The sequence below is a fragment of the Tinamus guttatus genome, unplaced genomic scaffold, assembly GCF_059628265.1.
Source record: "Tinamus guttatus ecotype Peru unplaced genomic scaffold, ASM5962826v1 Tinamus_guttatus_pri_ptg000086l, whole genome shotgun sequence".
In the NCBI taxonomy this organism is placed as follows: domain Eukaryota; kingdom Metazoa; phylum Chordata; class Aves; order Tinamiformes; family Tinamidae; genus Tinamus; species Tinamus guttatus.
In genome coordinates, this window is record NW_028288620.1 from 1,755,293 (window position 1) to 1,777,785 (window position 22,493).

The 22,493-nt window shown below is 37.8% G+C and overlaps 1 protein-coding gene across 4 annotated transcripts in view; it reads left to right on the plus strand.

Moving 5' to 3' along the window:
* Positions 1 to 22,493, plus strand: part of JPH1 (junctophilin 1) — an 82,579-nt gene that overhangs the window by 39,239 nt on the left and 20,847 nt on the right. For all 4 annotated transcript variants that reach the window (XM_088520325.1, XM_088520326.1, XM_088520327.1 and 1 more), the window contains exon 3: positions 12,281 to 12,399. In XM_088520325.1, the coding sequence (XP_088376451.1) occupies positions 12,281 to 12,399 (119 nt within the window). The remainder of the gene's footprint in view (positions 1 to 12,280; positions 12,400 to 22,493) is intronic.

The following is a 22,493-nucleotide window of genomic DNA, read 5'->3' on the forward strand; positions in this document are numbered from 1 at the left end:
ATGACTGCTGAATTCAATCAAAACATTGTAGTGGACACCAGCCAAAAGCAGACGTGACTAATTTAGAAAGAGGCAAAGAGAAGAGCTTGAGTACTTTCACAGTAACTCCAATCTAAAGTCTCTGGAGTGGTATTAGTTGTACATCAAGATCCTGTCAAGCAAAAGCACAACAAAGTACAAAGACCCCAAATGACTTGATCTTTCTGTGAGGAACCTGTATGCCTTAGCTTTACTGAAGCTTTTGGGCTAACTGCTGACTCTGACTGGCCAGGAATCACGTTTTCATGCTGAGCAGGGTGGTACCTTTCTCTCTTGACAATGAGAAGAGCTTAATTTTAACAAAATAAGAGAGTTCAGTGTTAGCCAAGTGACTTTGCAAGAATAAATGGACACCCTGGACATCCTGACCACCTACATCCTGGAGTGTATATAGCTCTAGGGATCCTTTGAGGACTGATCATTGTTCAGGAAATAGATACAGTGCAGTGTATTTGATAAAGGAATTGAGACCTCTTACCCTGGGCATATGGGAGACTGACACATCTGCTCTCTAACACAGACTGTACGTTTACCAGTGCCAGCAAAGAGATGTACAGAGGCCCAGATCCCAGACAGTCTCATGCCAACTGCTTCTGAAATACTGCCATGGGAGTCATCCTTCCTTTCCTTAGACAACGTGCTTGCTGCTGAGACAGCCTGATACATTTAACAAGACTGCACAGATCTTGGTTAAACTCACTTTTGAAAATGCAGCCCTTCAGATCCTATCATGACATATCACCTCAAATTTAATTGTTAGAAACTCAGATGGACTGCATCCTTAAAACGATTTTCGCTGATTAACCCATTCAGTTTTAGTCTTCGGTGTTAGAGAGAGCTCTTATTTTCATTCCTTCTATATTTTTTTCTGTATACTTCCTTCAAGCAAAATTGACCTTCTTGCTTCATCTAGGACTTATGAATGAGGCTTCTCTTTTTTCTTGGACTGGAAACTCCTGATATTTTCTTATAGCATGTAAGAATATAGTGGCTGTCTCTTTCTTGTCCTAAGCCTAAGGAAATGTAAAGTTGGCCATATGCTATCTCATTTCAGTTTATTAACACATGATTCTTTGATTTCATGTTCAAAGCATAAGACCAATTCATAGCTCTCCTGGCAGTTGCACAACGATGCTGCCCCTTGAACTTTTTCATAATACTGTCACTCTTCATAAAATGAATGATGTGTTAAAGACAAGGAAATCCACTTCGGTTTTTACTTAGATCCCTTGGTGATGTGAAAGAATTATATTCATGTTGTGACCTGTGTGCTTTCTGTCCAGGAATTATGGAATTGAAAAGTCATGTAGTTAGAGTTGTTCTTCAGGCCTACTAATCATGAGAAAAGGGCATAGTTTTTCTCCCCAATGCTGACTCTTTTGACAAACGTGGGCGTTGAATTTCTTCATATGTGAACTTTGATGAAAGTACATGGAAGTCCGAAGCTTAAAGACTCTCAAAAACCTGTGTAGTATTTCTGGATTCCACCTTCATTGCTTGTGAGAATGCAGTTTCCATGTTGACCACAAAAACCAGGATTATTTTATAGCATATGTAATATTTTCAACAACAATCTGAATATTCAGAACTTTTGTGTGTGTGTGTGTGTGATTTTCTATCAAAGAAAACGAGAAAATTGCAAGATTTTATACCTGGACTCACTTTCACAAGAGTAAGAACCAAAAGCACACTTCAGTTTATGTTGAAGGAAAGCCTCAGAATTCCTTGCAGACTAACCTATTACAGTATTTACCAGTACATTTTCAATGTTGTACTTAGTAGCAAAAGTTTTCTGTATCTCATCAAGCCTTTCACTGTGCAGCTGTCTCACAGAAATTTTATTTATTTAGTAGGATTGCAGACAAAGTTTCTACTTGTTATGCAGTGACTTTCAAATGTGAAGACATACTCCCTATACATCCAATTGCTCCCAAGCACATGCACCTGACAATAGCAAGATGGTTATATGGAACAGACCTTCACATTTTATTGAATATTGTCAACCAGGCATAAGAGTGAGGTCAGCTCCATATTCAGCAGATGTGCACTTTGTTATTTAATACATACAGCTAAGATTCTGAATTATCCTTTTTTTTTTTTTTTTGGCTAATTACTTAAAATGGGATAATCTTTGAATTACCTTGCACTGATAATTGTGAATGATCAGATTCTTCAGGGGTGCATGTGTTTGCTGTCTTTGCTCTTTCCTTCCTTCTTCTTCTCTTCAAGAATGTCCTCTTCAAGAATGTCCTTCCAGTAAGCCCTCAGCAATTTAGCCTAGAAGAAGCAAGGCAAAATTAAGGTGTTCCCTCTTACTGGAGTTCATATATAGGCTATAGGTTTCTCAAAATAAGGTACATATTCAGGGGCAGGTGGAAGAAGCATCAACCCATCTTGGTCCATAGCCAGTGGAGATAATTCATGCAGTCCCTGAGCTTGTTCAACACTAACTTTCCTAAGATTTATCAGCCCTTTCTGTGTCATGGTGCATGTTCTTGACATGAGGGGACTCCCTTAACATCCTCAAGAAAAGGCAAAATTATTGTGCTGCCACTGACAGTGTTCTGACTGGAGCTGTTGCCACCAGCAGCCAGCTGCATGAGTTGTTGTAGTAGCAGCAGTTACTCCTTTTGGGTCATTTCTTGAAGACATGGAGTTTACAGCATTTAGTTTTGCAAGTAGGCAGTAAGTTAGAAACCTAAGTGTTATTTAAGGTCCTTACCAGGAGAATATATTTTGAGGCTCAGGAATTGCCTAACAGGTTGCCAGATTTCAAGATAAGGCCTTAACAGGACAGGCTTTTGGCTGGGAGGAGAGACAATATATTGCCTTAGGGGAGATTCTAGTCTTACCAACTGCTCCAGCACCATACTTGTGAGCATCATAGAAGTCATCAACCCCTAGAGAGGGTTGACAAGTGTGATAAATCTGTGCCTATGTGGAGAGAAGACAACAAGAAATAAGGATTGATAATAAGCAGGAAAGATAGTTCTGTGAACTATCTTCCCGCAGTCTCTGGACACCACAAAATCCTTGAGGGCATCTAGGCAAGATCATCAGCCCTCCTAGGAACCAGCAAAGAGCAACATTCCTCCTTTTCAAATTTTCTGGTAGCTGACAGATCACATACGGTGGTCGTTTCTTGAAATGGGACAGTGTGTGTATTGGCAACACTGTAGGTAGTAAAAAATGTGAATATATACATATGTTTCTGTTATATATGTGCTAGAAAATTATTTTAAGGCTGTCACAGTAGTTTCTGTCATTTGCTCTCTGTCTGAAATTATCTGATATTATTTCGAAGCACTGATCAACTGCACTCTTCATTTAGGAGGAATTACATGTTTACAAATGGAAGAATCATCGAAGTCTCTTTCTTTTGCTCATTTACACTGTTCAGTCTGTTTACTGTATTCTGTATACGAGCAGTTTGATACAAATGTGCTAGCCTGGAGAAAAGGCAAATCACATACAACCATCGCTATATTTGAGCACATCTTTTACAGAGATTGAAAGCCTTTGGTTAATTAAGCTGTTCAGCTATGTTTTGTATCATTCAAGTATTTTTCTGATTTTTTGAGTCGTTATCTTTAGGCATATCAAAGAAGTTGGAATTACTGAAAATAGAAGAACTAATTTCAGAATGGTTTATTGGGCTTTTTTTTTAATGAATACCTTTTTTCTAGACATTGTACATCTGATTATGGGGCAGAAATGAACAACACACAGAAGAATAAGCCCAATTCGCTTCTGGATGGCAGACTGTTAAGTGCACAGAGAATGAATTTAAACACATACGTTTAATGTCTTTAAAAGGATGAAAATATTATAGTTTTGTTTCCATAGTTGATTTTAAATCTAAGAGAAACTAAAGGACTATTTAGGGGAAAAAAAAAGAAGTTTATTTGAATTCATGACCATATGTTTGTTATTCAGTCATCCCAGTTGACACGTTCTTTTTTAGAGTTTTAAATATGCACATGAATAAACTGCACTACTATGCCTCACAAATAACTATGTATTTGCCATTATATTCTGGATTTTTGTAACTATTCTGAAAACTTTTTGATTAAAATTATATTCCAGGGTCAAAGTACCCTTTCTTGTCTCATTTGCTGTAAAGATTTCAATTACAGACTTACATTATTCTGGGAAAATGGCAGAAATAAATGTGTGCACTATAGCTTCGGGAGGAGAGAAAAGCAAATAAGCACTAAGCCACTAAATCTCTATTTGTAACATTTCCTTACAATATTTACCTCTATCAAGCACACTAATGAAGTTTTTGGATTCAGGTATTAGAAATATAATCTAATAAGCAGCAGCGACAAACTGCTAAAGTCATTTAGGCAAAGTGTGATGCATGCCTCTAGCTGTATTTAGTACTCTTGAGTTTATATGCTGTTTCTTTAAGCTAGCAAAAATACCCAAATTGTAAATAAATTTTGACATTAAATAGTTTAGATATTTTTCTTGTAACTTCCTGTAATGCAACTTTCATGCAGTCAGCATGTTCTAAGTTATCTATATTAGACTGATGTGAAGTGAAATCAGATATTGGTTTCATATTATGCATTTTGCTCTAAAAATACTTTGGTATTCTTTGCTAAGATATCTGTAACACTGTGGGCTTTTTTGTCCTTGTACTTAAAAAAGCTCATCCTTAAAAAAGAACATCCAATCTGCGTAGAGAAGAGCTTTAGAAATGCAGACACTGCCAAGGATGGTTTGATGTGGTTTTCATGTGTGAGTTTACTGATGAGCAGGGCTCGTTAACAGTTTTCTGACTAGGAGTACTCTAAATCAAAATAACTTAAAACATAACATTGTTTTTCAGAGATGAACATTTAGTTTCATGTTTTCTGATTCTACTTTTTTTTTTTTAGCAAGTGAATGAAATGGTTGAAATAGTAACTTCAGTAGAATGCTAAAAAGAAAAAAAAAACTTGAGAATGTTTTTAAACTAAAAAAAAAAAAAGAGGAGCAAAAATTAATTCCAATATCTTCCTTTTCCTATTAACTCTTACCATTTTTCATCTATCTGTATCCCTGGGATAATGATTTATTGTGACCAGAGCCTTGAAGAGCTGTCAGATATTGGTGGTGATGATAGTGTTCTTATGATATCTGCTATTTTATATTGTTTGTCCAAAGTAGAGGATATTGCAACAAGACATGTGGCAGAAGAAAGAACAGTGTACTCAAGGATAACTTAAAAATTCCTTGAGTGGGTTTGCCTTTTCTGGGCAGGATCATTACATAGCATCCTTTTCCCTTGAAGCCTCATATTCCCTGCTGAAGAGAAACATATTTATCTTCTACTTTTTTTCTTTACTTAAATATCTCTTCAAGAGGAACAAAAGCTCAGGCTGTTTATTACGTTTCTCCCTTGACTGAATAGCTCTTCTCAGCGTGCCAGTGTAATTTCTTGTGGTGAGAGAAAACAGCAGACCGTGTGTAGATATTCTGCTGTTTACAGATATTCCTTTATGCCTTTCAAGAAGAAAAAAAATCTGTCTGCTGGAGTTACCATTAGGGAGCCAGAAAGCTGGAGGAAAATATTGCTCACTAAGGAGAGTTATTAATAAAATTAGTTAATGGTAGGATAGACAAGACTTATCAAGATTTCTGCTCCTCTCTATATTTAGGTGGTGGTCAGTGGCATGGAAATTACTAGCAGTGAATCACCATTGGCAAAAATGGGGAAAAAAGCCAGCGTGTAGGGCGCAAAAGTGCTTTTTGCCCCCAGAGTTGTAAGTAGCCCCACAGCGAAGCTTGCTCTTCGCTTGGAAGGAGGTGGCTAGGCCTGCTGCAAGGGAAGGCGCCGGCATCTGCGAGACTGCTGTGCTGGCTCCTGACAGAATAACAGGTAAAAGCGGAGACGTTATGTGAACAGGCACCTCTCTTATCCAGGGACAGCTCCTCTGGTGGGCGTAAATCAGGCCCAGCGCACGAGGAACCTGGGCTCAGGGAAAGCTCCAGGTGAAGGCAGCGTGTCTGGAGCTGAGTCACAGCAACCTGCAAACACTTCGCACGTTCAGATATGGGCATGTGGGTCTTCTTCTGAGCAGGGGAGCAAGAGCATTGGGATAAGGGAAGATGAGGGAAATTGAACTAACGGCTCCATATTAAAAGGGTGTTTTCAGAAGTACCCTCTTTTTTGGGCTACTTATATATCTGTAGGCACAACAGCGGGTGTTCGTATGACCCCTGCGGGAGTCTGAAAGGCCGCATGGTTCAGCGAGACAAAATGCAAGTGTTATGTTTCCTATTTTTATCGGAAAAGGGTGCCTCCATTGAGACAGTTGGAGCACATCAGTCAGCAGCCAGTTCATGTCTGAAATACCTACTGTAAATGTTTCCTAATTCATCTATTCTCACTCGCTGTAAGTACAGACCATGTCATTTTTCTTAGAGAGTAGATTAAAGATTGCCTTTAGTATACAGTATAATCACATTTTAAAGACTCACATTTAAAGATCTAACATTTTTTCTGTAAAATATTCCCCAAATATTTCAAACCTGAGTATGTCCAAATTCAATGATTGAACCAGTTCTGCCTTTATCTGAAACAGTGAAATCTCATTTTGTCTTTTGCATTTTCCAATGCAAAGATATCTGTGTCACCCCCATGGTGTGTCTTCTCAGGGTTTCTCCAATAATTTGAGTAGATATGAGGCTCAAGAAGTTTAACTGAAAAGGCTTTTTCTTTCCAGACCATATACAGTGAATTCTGTGTATAGCAAGAGCAAATTCCTATCATAATTTATTTTCATCCCCTTTACACATGAAGACCACAATCTTATCTGTTGCTGCAGTGTGGAGTGGCAGGCCAGGGTGATCTCATGCTCCTCCTTTGCTGCTTCCTATGACAATGTCCAATACTGGCTGGAATTTTTGGTTTCTGTTTTACTGTTTCACTGCAGTTGAATGTAATATTTTATTTGGTTATCGTGGAACTTCAGGTTGCAGTACAATATAGTATCCTCTTTGGCTTTTTTGGAATCAGAAGATGCATATTCTCTCAATTCAACCATAGTATGCTTTAGACTGTATCCTGACATTATCAATTTACAATATTAAATAGCTCTGGGTGAAAAAAAAATGGTTCGTAAGGTGACATGCATGTATCAGCTCGTTGATGTCTTCAACATTAAATTTTAAGATGTGTCAATGATTTAGCTTTTAACCCATTTTGACATGCTCCATTAATTCTGTGTAATTTATGCTGTTGTTTAATTATGTTGCTGTGGGCTACAAAGTCAGAAACCTCAAAAAAAAAATCCAAATATATTAAATCAAGACAATCTTGATACAATATAGGGCCTGTAATTCTTACAAATGTATGACGTTTTTGGCTAAATGAAAGCATTATGTCTGGCGCTGTACTAGTAGCCTATAAATCTTTATGGATGTAGACCCACTTTATTTATGCTAAGACATCTGGCTGACCAGCCATTACCTCTAGGTTATCTTTCCAAATATGGAAATAAAGTTGGCTATGTGACAATTCTGTGGAAATTCCTCAGTTGTTCATGAGTTATTAAATAAAGGCTAGCATTTTTTTTTCTGATTTAAGCTTCAAAAGAGGAGTTTGGGAAAATAAAATCCATTAGGCAAGCTGGCATGGATTAATGTGCCAGCAATGTGTCCAGAATGGCTCTGTTTATACTTCATTACCTGAGACAGTACAGGTGCTACCAAGCTGATCCAGTTCTTCAGTGAAGTGAATTCATGGAGAAGGAACAGCTGAGTGAAAGTAAAAGGCACCAACAAGATTGACAGACTAAAGCTTTCAAGCTTTAAGTAAGTTCAGACTGTCTTGTTTGAAGACATATTCCTCATCTGGCCAATTCAATGTGTAACTTAGAAGCACTTCAAGATTTTCACTGACATGAAGGTCTCATACTGTGGTATCCTCAAGTATCCCCTTTTCTCTTGCTCTTCCTCTCCAAGACACCCATTGGAAGGCAGAGGTGGACAGCCAGCAGGGGCCTGGCCTCCCTTCCAATCACAGCACTGAGCCACAAAGGTCTAGAGGTCCTACGTAAGCTCTACATATGTGTATTCTTAACCCTACCATACCACACATTGTTTTGCAGGCAGTTTTATCAGTCAAAGAGGATGAGCAAGATGACTAGCAAGCTTAACAAATGCCAGTCCCTGACATGCTACGTTAGAAAATTCATGGATGCTGGATATCTACCGAGCCTTCATTACAGATATGTAGTATCAGAAAAATCAGGAAAGAAAAAGCGAATGAGGAGAAAATTAAACTGCAGAATTGTTAGAAAAACTCATACCTGGGGAAAAGAAATAAAGAAAATATTTTTGGCTTTCTAGAAAAGTCAGTGAATTTTAGAATTTAGGAAGATGGTATTTGTTCTTATAGAATTCTAATTTCAAAAAGGATGATACGGTAGCAACCTACGATATACAGTATTACTCTGAGAACCCAGTAGTTTTTATGAATTCAATTTGTTTTTGAGAATTTTTTGCAGATTTAGTCTTTACTGATTTTTTGGCAATATAGAAAGCTGTTAATAAGTAACATTCAGGTTATTAGTTTAATGTAATTTAATGGTTGGGAACATAATTGTTTTTAGATATGCTTGGCAAATAGGAGGCATAACTATTTGTATTACTTTAAAAAGCACTAAGCAAGCTACTGAAAAGGTTAATACTGGAATCCATGGGCTTAATAGAAACTAAAAATAATGGAACAAAGTAAGCATATGTTGCTTACATTTTCAAATGACTCTGAATGAGTAGGCATTATAATTAAGTTGAAGTATATCGTGGAAATACAAAATAATCTGGAGGATAATGGACAATTTTAAATGGGGTTTAAATATAGATGAATGTTACATAACACATTGAAGACACGTGGTATTATATATATATGCATTGTTGCTACAGAATGGCAAAAGATATATATTGTTTAAGCTCTTCAGCCCTCAGTACTCCTCCTTCAAGTCACTTTTCAAACTAAGCAGATGGAAATCTGATTGTAGAACTGCTGGAAGGGGAGGCTTCTCGCAAGAAGCCCCTGACTCTGTGCCTATAATCATGTGGGTGTAGCTAAGGTCGCCGAGCTAAGATCGAACCAAACACTCAAAAAATATATACCCATAGTGATATCAATTGTCATTTCCCGGTCTGGAAAGCTTAGGCTTCTTTCAAAATCAGATGCTGATTGAGCAGCAGTTACTCAGTTAACCATTGCTCTTCCAGCCCCCATTCACTCATGACATGCACTGGTAGATTTTAGGGACTCCACTTACATCACTTGGTACAAACACTCTATATGTGCTTGTGGTTCAAGCAACAGTTTCTTTCTGCAATGGAGGTACAGCTTGATTCCTGCCAGTGATATAACTGGAAGTAAATGGAGCAAATGGATTATATTTGAGGGAACTGTCCTGTTTTGACGTCTCTCTGAAAATTAACTAGCAACAGAGGAATGAATTGAGGATAACATAAAGGGATACAGGATAACTGAAAACTTAAGTGTGCAAGAAATGAAAAGAATGTATGTATTTATAGTGACAAATCAAAGCAGTAAAGTACACAGTGCAGAACTTGGCTGATAAAGCATCCAAGTGCTATGATGGGCAAATAAGGAGCCACATTTTTTTCTGATGGCCCATACAGCTCTGCTATCTGCAGAAGTGCTGGTTCTGCTGCTTCCTACTGTTCCCGTTACGTCTTCCAAGCGTCACTGATGGTGCTCACAACAGAGGCCAGAGGCACATGTTCGTGGTGGCTGGTTGGAGGGCTCAGGAACATGAGCACTGGTCTTGTGGCTTCGTCCCTTCTCCCTGTTCAGTGGCTCGTGCTGTGCCATCCCCCAGATATTCCTCCAGCAGGGTAGTGCTGGGGCACATCACGACACGGGGCAGGCTGGGTAACCATCGCATCCTGATCCTCTTCGGATCAGTTGGAATAGCCGACTGCAAGCACAAAGGGGGCAGAATAGCAGGAAGGGCAATTACATACAAGAGGGTGTAAGATAAGAGAGGCAAGTGAAGTGTTTGTTTCCCTCCTGCTCTGTCGGCTTCTTCCTGCTGTGACTCCTCTCGGCCCTCTCTCACGCTGATAAGTTTTACTAGCTTATTGCTTATGGCATCATTTAATTCCTTCACTCCTTTGATCCTGGACGTTTAGCCAGGATGTGTCATTTGCTTCCTGGATATAACAATATAAAACATTCACGAGCATCGACAAAATATCTGGACAACGCTGGCTGTACATTTTCCTGACACTGGTCATTTAGTGTATTGCTTGGCTTTTAAAATGTCTGTTGCAGCTGTGACAATAGTATTAGACTATTTTTATACGGGAATAGTCTGGTTGTTCTATCATCACAAAAGGATGATCAGCGTCTAGTTTATCTATGTGCAGACTACATTAGTGCCTCATAAAACAATGTCCCAGGACTACGATTGCTTCATTAAGCTCATGCTACATTGACATAATTATGCAGGAGCTAATAATAGCTCATCCAATTGAAAATAATGATTATAGAGAAAGAACAGTTTTGATTATTGCTACTAAGCAAGCACATATTGTACAACCATTCACGAACATTACGTTACACAGAACATATATGGGATAATAAAGTGCATTCATTTCATTTCACGCTTTCTTTCCCCCATCTTGAGTACAAGTGGAAGGTGTTACTGCGTATTTGTTCATCATAATCTCCTTTCTCAGAAACCAAGAGGGACTGATGAGAAAGCAACATGAGCTGATGATTATCCAGTAAATTATGACGAGCCGAGTTTTGAAATAACATTGAACATGTCTCCCCACGCACATTTTGGGGAGGGTGTAACTTAAATAAATCTTCCCCAGGCTGGTTCATTCATAGATGAACCAGTCTGTGTGGCTTTTTTTCTGTCTGTGTTTGCACTGGTACCCTATGGGATTAAAAATCGTTTTAGAAGTGTGAAGTCTGCCATACAGTTAATCTCTTGGTGTTTAGTCTGGTTAATGCGAACATTTAATTCTATCTTGTTCTAAAGCATGTCGATCTCTCTATTCCATGAAAAGAAGACTGAATTTTTATATGGTGATCACTGAATGTTTTTAGTTTTTATTTATTTGATTCCTTGTTGATTAGTATTTCCAGGCAAGTGCAGCTAAAGTCCTCCTAATTTATTCTTACTGAAGAGACAGTTTCCTGTGGTAATATATGAGAAAATTCCTGAGGTCATGAAGTTTAATATATGTATTTTTAAAATGCTCTGAGTATCTCTGGGGGCTCCGAAAAGTTCCCTGCCATTTTGCCCTGTTTAGCTTCTCATCAGTTCTAGCCCTTTGACAGCTCTGGGCTGTGTGCTGGTGCTGCACAGCCGCACACAGATCATGCCATCAGGAATTTTTAAGCAGATGACTATTTAAAAAATTGAAGTGAGGAGGGAAGATGGGACAAACAGTGATGCAGCCATGCGGTAACAGCTGGTTGCACAGTGCAAGGCGGAGGCTGTTCTTGAGTCTCTCAGCAATAGCAAAAGTGAGAAAGCAGAAGCAGAGGGCAGATTACCTTGTGAAAGTATCTCAGTGTGTTGTCTGGACTTAGGAAAAGTTGCCTTTTGGGAATGTTTTGGAATGGAAATTCAGTGAGTTACAAGTATTGAAAGGTGTCGCCATTTCAAAGGCCTTGGAAGCATCAGGCATGTATTTTCCATCCCACTCCCTTCCAATACTGTCGAACTGTAGAAGACATATTTCTCATATTTTTGGACCAATGTATCTAAATTTGGCCATTCAAAACCTTTATATAGTACCCAGCATTGAACACTAACTTTGACATGTTGTAAAGTTTAATTTCACTGTCCTCTGTGTGTCCTGGTCTCACCAACCACTGTGTAGGAATCATTGTAGTGGCCCAGTCATGGACTTTGATTTCCGATACTGTCTATGAAAATTTGACTGAATGGTCAGAATCTCAGGTTTCAAACATACCATTTTTTTTCTAATAAGAAATTTTGTGCAAAGCTGAGTGTAAATTGTGTAACAAAGTAAATGTAATACAAGGATGAGCAGGACTGAAGAACCAGGAACAAAAGTGTGTTGGTTCTGAAATACTTTGCCTGATTTGTAGCCATTCATGGGCACAAGAGTGCACTATACAGTGCAGTGTGTTGTAGCTAAGGACAGCAGTATGTTGCTCTCACTTTAGTAATGCTATTCATAAAAGACTCCTCTGCATATAACTGTTTTCTGCTCTGTACAGAACTGCACATGCAAGAGCTAAAGCTGACGCTGCGGATCAGGCTGCTCAGTCTGCTCGCCAGGAATGTGATATTGCAAGAGCGGTAGCCAGAGAACTTTCACCAAACTTCTACCAACCAGGTAAATGCAGTAAATTATTGTTTTGGAGCTGTTCTCCTTTCTTCTTGGAGTGAAAAGCTTCTGTGCTGAATTAAAAAGTGTATTCTGCTTGGAAGATGGACATTTATACAGAATCAATAGTCATGTGAAAAGTGTTTGTTGCTCAAGATTTTGTTTTCATTTTACAATCATTTGGTGACAATACTGCTTTCTAAAAAGTCATGTAAATATCGAAGAATCCATATCAAACATGCAGGTATGCCTCAAATCAGTAGCTTCTTCAGAATTATGTCAAAGTAAGACTTTGAACATACAAAATATGTTTTTAAGGATATAAATCAAAAAACAAAAGGTTATTTCTATGGAACGGTAATTAGGGGAAAGATTCTTAGCTTTTTATTGTGCCAGAGAAATCCCAACAGTCTTGGTTGAGAAGGGCCTGCATGCTGAATATCGCATCCCCTGGCACCAGGCAGGGGATCCTCCTCTATCAGAGCTAGCTGTGAGGCTCTGGGGAGCACTGGTCCCATACTCACGGAATTACCTCTGCATCACCTCTTTCAACACTGCAACCCATTTGCACCAATCACATGGTTTGGAAAGTGTTTATAAAAAGCAGCAGTGGAGTTTTTACCGTGTTTCTCTGGTGTCTTTCCATGAGGTTACTGTTTTTGTGTACTGCTTTGTAGCTTAGAATTGAATAGGTAAAATGGAACTTCATATGTCCAGTGTTAATGTAATTTCATAAGTCTATCTGAGTTTCACCTATCAGATGAGTTGAGTGATAGCTTGTTATACCTCTCAAGAACTTATCTGCACTTGTCTGCTAAATAAATGACAGCTCAAACATTCTTTTAAACTCATTTTTTCATAAGTTCCAACTATTCTGTTGCATAGATCAGTAAGGGTATTTTAGGTTTGGAGAGACTGGAGAGGGGTTTTCTCTGTTCAGTTGTTTTAGTACATATGCTAAGGTCTGGTCATCATACTTGTGGTCCATTATTTTTCTTTCATCAACTGATGAACTCCCATTTTATAGCGGGAATTTATTCAAAGGAAATAATTGTAAATTAAAAATTACTAAATTAAGAAGGCATGTTAAGTCCAACTAAATAATAACTAGTAACTATGACCCTGTCAAAGAAAAACTTGATTATTGAAATGGTAGGGAATTAAAGCATTTGGAATGAAAGAATTTCAAAGCTGCCAGATCTTTGAAATGAAGAAATATATAGAGTACCTAAGAGACCAATCTAGAGAAAACATGAAAATGTATTAGTGTAAAATCTGACATCAAGAAATCCCCCAGATAAAGAATATGTCAGTTATTTATTGCTGGTACTAAATACAAAGTAGCATTGCGGACAAACTGGCTAAGATCTGGGGAGGAAACGTGTGGGATTCTCATTTTCCTCTCATTTGAAATCTTTATTCCAATTGCAGAAGGAAGATGTTATATCCCTTCCACAAATCCAGGTATATGTATGTATACTGATGTAACATAAAGTAAAAAAGTCTTCTGACTCCATTCTTTATGTGGAAATGTCCGACAGTTGGGAAGCCAGCTATCAAAAGAGCAGATTTTGGAATCTAGATTTCAGATTTCCTCATTATTTTAAGGTGGCCAAATACAGGATTTGCACATATTTGAAAAAAAAAATACTGCCTTTGCTTGAGTGGTGCTTTAAGACACCAGAATGCTGAGTACATTTCAGTTATCCCAGTAAGCAGTAGCAAAACATCAAATGTATACATCATTGTGAAGGTTTCCAATGTTAGCATGTCTAACGTAGCTTTCATGCTCAGTGAACACATCATGTTTTTCAAATAAATTATTCCCTACTGGACCCAATTAACCCTGAGACTCACATGTTGTTTGGTTAATATTTCCAGCATGTCATACCATACGTGATTGGAGAAGGTTAGCATTGACTTTTGTCATTAATGATAAAAAATAAAAATAAATAAATATTTTTAAAAATATTTATTTTCCTTCATACAAACAGCAGAAAAGATCTGCTCTTCAAATACCATTTTTTCATGATATTTTCATGTTTGATTGAAAATAAGCTAACCATTTTTGCTCAATAATAGCTGTTTCTCACTTTCCTTCTCTTGCTGAGCTTTTTATTTTTGCAGCACCTGTATAGGTTTCTGTTAGTGCTACTGAGAGGTAATGTACTCATGATACCTCAGTCTCTATAACCATAGTTAAGAAGAAGGTTTCTATTGTGCTAAATTGTCTTGAAAATAAGTTATTGAGGGAAAGTGTAATTTTTCTCTCTTTGCTTGAATTGCTTAGTAAGTATGCTGTCAGCAAGGAATAAATGCATGTAACATATCAAGTCTCTTTAAAGACAGAAAAAAATCTGAACCATAGGAAATAAAGACACCCCGTTGTAAACAGTAGTTAAACAATTCTTTCACAGTGGGTCATAGCTGCACTACCTGAAGTGTCAGTCCATTTAAATATTTGACAATCTTGTGATAAAGCTTTTAAATTCCAGAGTCTTAGAACTTTTTCTTCCAATGCCATATAGCCTAGTATTATAAACAATTCATAATGACAGTGAATATTCATAACTCACTGTACCATGGCAGTTCTCACTTCCCAATTACTTTCTCCCACATTTAATTTTTTTGCTCATTAAGACATTCATCAGGAACTGCCAAGAGGTTCTGTCTTTGTAATATAGTTTGAGAGGAGATTGAAAGGAGAACAAAGCTGTAGGAAGCAAAGTAGCATTCACCAGGTAAGAATAATAATGTCGGTCTGAGTCATGAATATTGACATACCATAGAAGTCTTGAGATTTAGCTTTCTCAGTAATTAATTGCATTAATATTTGTATATAAGGAAACAAGCATGATTGAAAAGTTCAGTGCCATGGTGTAAGTAAGTGTTTACAAGATTAAAACCTGTAAGTTAATTCATGCTAGACTGGGGCAAGACCGGGCTTCTACTTTTGCTCTACCGGAAAGATTTAACTAGTGGTTAACAGCATGAGGATGGCATTTCTTGCAGAGTGTACCCTCTTTTTATACCTTTTTTTATAGGTACAACAAATCTGGCAGTCTTTGTATAGGCCAGACTTCACAGGAACATTTTTTATCATCAGATAAAATGAATTTTGAGAAACCCCAGCTCTGACCTGTTGTTTCCTCCAGGCATCACTAAACTTGTAGATGTCAAAAGAGAGCATACTAGGGCAGGAAACAAATGAAAACAGAGTCATTTTCTCGTTGAAGGTAGTCATCCAAGGTCAGCTTGAGATTTTCTTTGCTTAGAGAAAACAATAGCAGCTGCTTTGTAAAGCCCTGAGAAAGGTGAATGACTAATATAAGAAGTACTGTATCAAAGGTGTAATTCTAAAGAAAGGCTTTTGACACTCAGTAAAAAGGAGAAAGATTGCTCTAGTCTCCCAAAAGATTAATGGAGGCTTTGACATACTAATTCTGAATTCTAGAAGTCTTTAGGATATAGTCTTATGTTTACCCACTACCATGAGGAAAGTCTCAAGTATGAGCTTGCACAGGCTGGACAGCTGTGCCATAATTGTCCATGTGCATATATATGTATTACAGGAAATCGATAATGCTCTTTCAGTTTGAATGAAGAAAATCTGATAGAATTAAAGAGGGCTACGGTAACTTTGCCGCAGGGTAAGAGCAGTCTGGGCATTTTACCATGAAGCAGCAGATATCTAGAAATTCAAATTACTTAATTACTTATTGAATATGAATTACTTAACAGCAAATTATTTGTTAGCCAGGCAGCAACCTGAAGAACGTACGTGTCTTTCCAGAACAATTCATTCAGCCTTTGACCTGCTGAACAAGGCATGAGAGAAATCAAGAAGCAAGTTGCAGACCAACAGAATGGTTTAAGCAGCCTGTTCCTTTCCAGTTTTGTAACTTTTGTGTCACAAGGAGGGCGGAAACTCCCAGAAAAAGGCAACAGCAGGAGAGGGATGCTGCTCACAGACCACTTTAGCTAGATTGTCTTTGCTTTTGACCTGCAGCTGGGAAAGAGGCTGCTTCAGCCAGTACGAGAAGAAACGCACAAAAGGGAAATTATTTTATACTTACCAGGGTCTAACTTTTGCTGATTATGTCACTGCTATTCCTTACACTTCTTCCTTTTTTCCTTACAGTAAAAGTATTTATGTTGCTGTTGAACCTGAAGTACTCAGATTGCTTGGCATAACAGCCAGGAAACATATATTTGGTATCCTACTAGACTAGGACAGGAGCTTCAGTTCTTCCAGCAATAGGTAATCTAGTTGTGGGCACTGAAGATGTCAAGTTATGATCCAAGCAGCCAAACAGTATCCATCACAAAAATACAGAGTTGAACAGAGATCTGCTAATAAATTAAATTCATATAACATTCAGTAACTGATTTTCTGTAACTGATGAATAAAATCTGTTTATTTGAAATAGATGTGCAGAGAACAAAGATATTCTACTACTATTTTACCGTTATTCTTTTAATAACAATTTGTAAAGGTTTTTTTTTCCAACATTTTTTCCAATAATGATGGGATTCTGTTAGAGCATCAGTATTAACCTAACTAACCTAACCATCACTAGCTTCAGAAACAGTTAAACCATTTTAAACTTATGATAAGGAAATCCTTAATGGTCTCTCATGCCATAAAGAGTAACTGTGTTTTACACTCTCTTTTGACCAGTGGGTTATGTCTGTAGCCTCGAAAAGAATTACATCCTCCCCATCTTCCTCCTCTTAACCATCTCCACCTCCTGTAGTCCACCAAACTCCATATGGACAGGAAAGAGATTTCTGCCTGATGCTAATTAACTGGAACGTACTGGCTAAACGCATGTAGACCAGGCCAGTTATTTTTATTCAAAAAGCCAATTATACAGAGCATTTTGCCAGATGACAGTTAGGAGATTGCACCCAGCCCATTAGTTTGTGCCTTAAAGCATACGGAAGCTCACTAGTTATTCTTAGTCATACAAGAGTCTGTTTCTTTTTTTTCTGAAAATTTTCAGCATACGGCTTCCTCATCTTCACACAACTGTTGTCTGGATTCTTCCTGTGGCATCTTTTATGCCTGTTTTATCACTTTCATCCTCTTTCTATATAAGTTTAAGTAACCTATAGAAGTATCCTAAGACACTTGTGTTGTATCTGATAAAGAAAGAAGGCAGGTTATAAGAAAAAAGTTCTATTTTCTTTCACCCCTTTCTTCTTATGATTCCTGTCATAGTAGTTTTCACAACCAGATTCACAAATTTATCACCAGTCTCACCAGGCTCTGGTTGCAGGTGCCCCCATCCATCTCCTCCCATGGTCACACACAGCAGCCCAGAGTTGCCGAGTGCTGCCGGGACCAGAGAGCCTGCTCGGAGGCAGAGGGAAGGACAGGCTGCAAAGGAGTGTCCTTCATTCCTCAGGATCCTTCCACAGTCTCTCCAAGATGAGATTCCAAGTCTCTCCTCCGGTGTTAGAAGACACCTTTGCTTGGGAGAAAAAAAAAAAAAAAAAAGTGTAATTAGACTTGAACAAATTAACATTTGAAACCAATAATAGAGAACCAGTCTCCTGTAGACAAAGCTGATAGAATCACTGTAATTTTCACAGGTTTGCATTAAATCTTGAGCTACTGAATTTATATCTAGATTGAACTTCAGGTTACCTAGTTAAGGCCACAGAATTTAACTACGAAGCCGTCAATCAAATAATCTGTGCTAATGTGGTTGGGTCGTTATTCTGAGATAGCTTTTTGAAAGGTACCCATCGAAGCTGCTGTTGTGGGTGCAATAATTACAATTATGAGTTCAGAGAGAGAACTCCATGCTACTTTATAGTTTTAATTGCTCCCTCTTTTTCTGATCAGTATTATTCTATAACTCCCCAAAAGAGCCATTAATTCCAGAAGTACACAGAACCAAACCACTGACTGCTCCAGTATATTTCTGTGTTGGTCTGTTGCAGTGTCCATTAGCTGAGGACAGAATGAAATAAGATCTATCAAATGTGAGCATTATTACAGCATGTCAACATGAATATTATAAATCCAATTTGCAGTTTTATCACAAATATTTGCTCCATGCTGAAATTCAGCTAACATATCTGTACCGTGAAAACTTTTAAGTGCTCAATCTCACTGAAGTTGAATTGTTGAAAAACGTTTGTGCTCTTATTTTTAATGTCTCATATTGCTTACACTACCACATTTCCACAGCTGTATTGACTACAGTGTCTCAAACTACTCGATCAGCAATTAATGCTTACTGCTGGTCTGTGCTCTTCTCTGCCCAACCTAGGAGTGAGAATGTAGCGAGAGATCTAGAAAAAATAGTATTCAAGCTATAGACCTGAATATGTAAAGTAGCAAACTATTATTCACAGTGGTGTAGAAGCTCATGGTGAGAAATTGGAGGGATAGAGATTTCTACATACTGGTTCTGTAATAGGTAGTCACCTGATTAATCTGAACAGGAGTCAAATATGGAACTAAAACATAGCATGACACTGGTAGTTGAATTGTTTTTTGCAATGAGATTAAGCAGGTTTACAATTGAATGAGAAAAAGAAGAGAATGATAGAGCAGAGTAATGTGCTCTTCCTTGAAAGTATAGTTAAAAGTTAAAGGAATTTAAGGCAAAATAAGAGGATGAATCATGGAAGTTAACAGAGGAAGAGTGTTCCTAGAGACAAGTACAGCCACCTGCCACTGAAATATGACTAAGAAGTTAGCAGAGGCTCCACAGATGAGGAGGGAAAGGTATTCATCAGGAGCAAATGACAAATTTTGAAGAGTATGAGGTAGATCTGAAGAAGGGCAGCACTAAATGGGAATTGCAAACAGAGTTTAGAGATTAAAACTTAGAGGTGAAGGGGAGAAATAATACAGTACAAGGTCAGAGTGGTAAATGGTTTGATGGTTAGGGGTTCTCCTAAAATACCAAAGATCAAGAATATATGAGGAAAAAAAACGGAACAGAATGGAAGATTAAGGAGGTAACATACTCTCTTTTTACCAAAATTAAACTGATGGTCATATTTTTGTATTTCGTGTGCAGCCGTTAGTTCTGTTAGCCCACTTCAGTTTTTTAATCTCCTTAAGTGATTCCACTGCTAGATATAAGGAATCAGTTTAGCTAGAAGTGTGATGCAGCTTAATGAATACTGAAAAATATTGAATTAACCCTCTCCCCTCCAAGTAGACTCATTAGACAACATACTTAAAAAGCAATACCTTTTAGATTTCTTGTTTTGATGCCTGTTTTTGCATCTTTAAAAATTCACATTTTGAAGTGTTTTTCTAAAGCTGAAGGGGAAGAAGGAAACCGCATTGCACATGCAGAAGAAATGCTGAGGTCTAGAGCACCTGGGAGCATAGGCTGGGCTTTTTCACTTTTTTTCACGAGGTATCCAGGGAGAATCAGCACAGGTGCTGTTTCTTTTTCTGATAAAGATTTTAAAGGAGCCAAAAATTATAAGAGTTCTGGCAAAAAAAAAAAAGTCACTTGGTTATTAAATTCACTAAAGAACGATACTATTGAGGATGCCTTTAGCAAGAAAAGCACCTGACAGCTATGAATGATGACATTTTTCTCTAAATCATGTAACTTCGTGATTGTTTAAAGTTACTCAGTGGAAATGCTTGCAGTTTTATTCCAAAACTGATTAATCCGTAACAGTAGAGCACTACTGTAATTTCATTGATTTAATATCTATTTAAACCTGCATATGTGGAGATAGACTAGAAGGGTTAGCTGTATAAGAAATTTTATGTAAAAAAAACTAGGTATATGAAATGAAGTCCTGAAAGACAGCTTTCCTGTGTATACCAATATTCTTATCTGAGGTTTTTGAGGAAAAAAAAAAAGGTGTCAAGTAAAAAATATCAAGGAAAGAGAAACCTAATGAAATGACATGTAAATTAGTAGTGTTCTCATCAGAGTCTTCACTAATCAATAACGAAATATTATTGATGATATGTTGAATGTTTGTATAATATGGTGAACGGCATATTATATATATGGGCAGTAGTGAAATGGTTTGTTGCAACAGAAGTTAGAGAAAAACAAAGCTCCCAGTAAAACCACCACATATGGTTCCACATAGAAAGCCAGTGCTACTGTTTACAGCAGTCATTGCTCACCAAATGCGAGGTAGTTCACAAGAGTAAAAGTGACTGAATTTTAAATGGCAGGCAGGGCCTCGCTCCTCAGGAGAGCTACGAGAAGGCCCTAGGGCTGGCAGAACTCAGGCAGCTGGAGATGGGATGTGAACAGGCTCCTGTTGAGGTCAATTGCCACAATCCCATGCCACAAACGAGCAGGTTCGTAACCAGGCACTTGAAATGTGATAGGGGAGCAGAAGTAGCTAAGACTATTTCAGGCTGTGTGCACAGAAGCAGCACGTCATGGACAAGGAAGGCAGTGGTCCCTCGTCTGCATGTCCTCAGTGACACTGAACCTGAAATACTGTGTATGACTTGCGGCATCTTCTAAAAAGAAAGATCTGGACATGCTGAGAGAAATGATAAGAAATCTGATTTTACTGTATAAAGTTGACTAATACACCATATTAACAGACTCTTCAGGTGTATATATAACGCATCTGCTTAGAGTACACAGTGGTAATGAATGTGAAATTACAGCCTTTCGCTTTTGCCATCGTTTTTGCGATTCAAACAAAGGAGCTTAAAGAACCGCACTGCTGCAGTTAGCATTTGATAAATTTTCCAGTGGATTTTTTTCCAGTTCTTCAGGGAAAGGTTCACATTTCTTGAGAAGAGCAGTAAAATGTACTCTGGCCCCAGGCTTGGGAGTTTCCCTCATGCCCCAGTGCAGACCAACTGAAGTAAGCTCTTTTTTTCCTATAAAGGCTTTCAACATTTGCGAAACCTGAAAACTTCTCTGAGTGTATCTTGTATTAAGCAACCTGCAGGCTCAGAAGCATTCAAGTAGTTTACAGCATGTTATTTAGCTGGAAACACTCACATTAAGTACAATGTGCGTATATTGCTTGAAAAATGAAGTCTATCCTAAATACAACAACCAACCCACATAATCTTGTCAAAGCAGAGGCAGACCAGTAGAGAGTTAAAGTAGATAAAGAGAGCAGTGCAATAATTATGGTCACTGGTCATATATAGATTTCTTTGTCCGCAAGCTTATGTCCCACTGAAGTTTTAAGAAGAGCTCTTCTTAAAGAGTGTCACACTCGGTTTTGTCACTCAGATGAGATAAATCTGTTTAATTTTTCTAATGGTAATGAATCCAAAATTAAAGGGCCTACATATCTTAATTTACCATGCAAGTACAGTTATGAATACTTCAGTCACTTACTAAAGCAGTCAGAGAAATTCAGCAAGACTGAACTTGAAGTAAGAATAAATTCCCTGTTCTCAATGTTGACTGCCCACAGTTTTTACAATTCATTAGTTTGTTCTTTCCTCCCTTCACACTTTTCAGTGTATGTACATCTGCTCCATAAAGATGCCTTCAGAAACTTTTGAGGAAGAAAGTTTCATTTTAGGGATTCTCTGAACCTATAATTATTTTTCATTATTTATGCAAAATTGTTGAAAATACAAAATAAATACTGTTTATGTATTACATTGCTGTTTTTATATTATATAATGACAGGAAGACTCAACCTTATATTTGCAGGAACTGATAGGAAGGAGGAAAAGAAGCAAACTAGGTTTCATGCAGATATGAATTGCATTAATATTTTGGGGATTATCTCCTACCTTTAGAACTGCAAGGTTTTGACATTGCATTTTGTGCAAGTCCATTTCCAGTTTTGTTACTACTCCTGTTTTTAGAAGTCCTTGTGCTTGAGTAGTGCTTTGACTATTTTCAAGAAGTTCTTAATGTCATATACTTTCAACAGATGTCTTGAATTTTAGAATCAGGTTCTCTTCGTGAATTGAAAAGCGACCAGCAACGAAGTAGCCTGTTCCCAGGCCACACCAAGAGCCCTCTTGCACAGTATAAACATCAGAGCAGAATAAACAGAGAGGCTTAAGACTTGGATTTGGGTTTGGTCAAGCATGTGTGCATGTGTGTGTGTGTGGCCAGTAAATAAGTAACTAAGTGCTGTAGCTCTTCGACTAGTGCCTGACA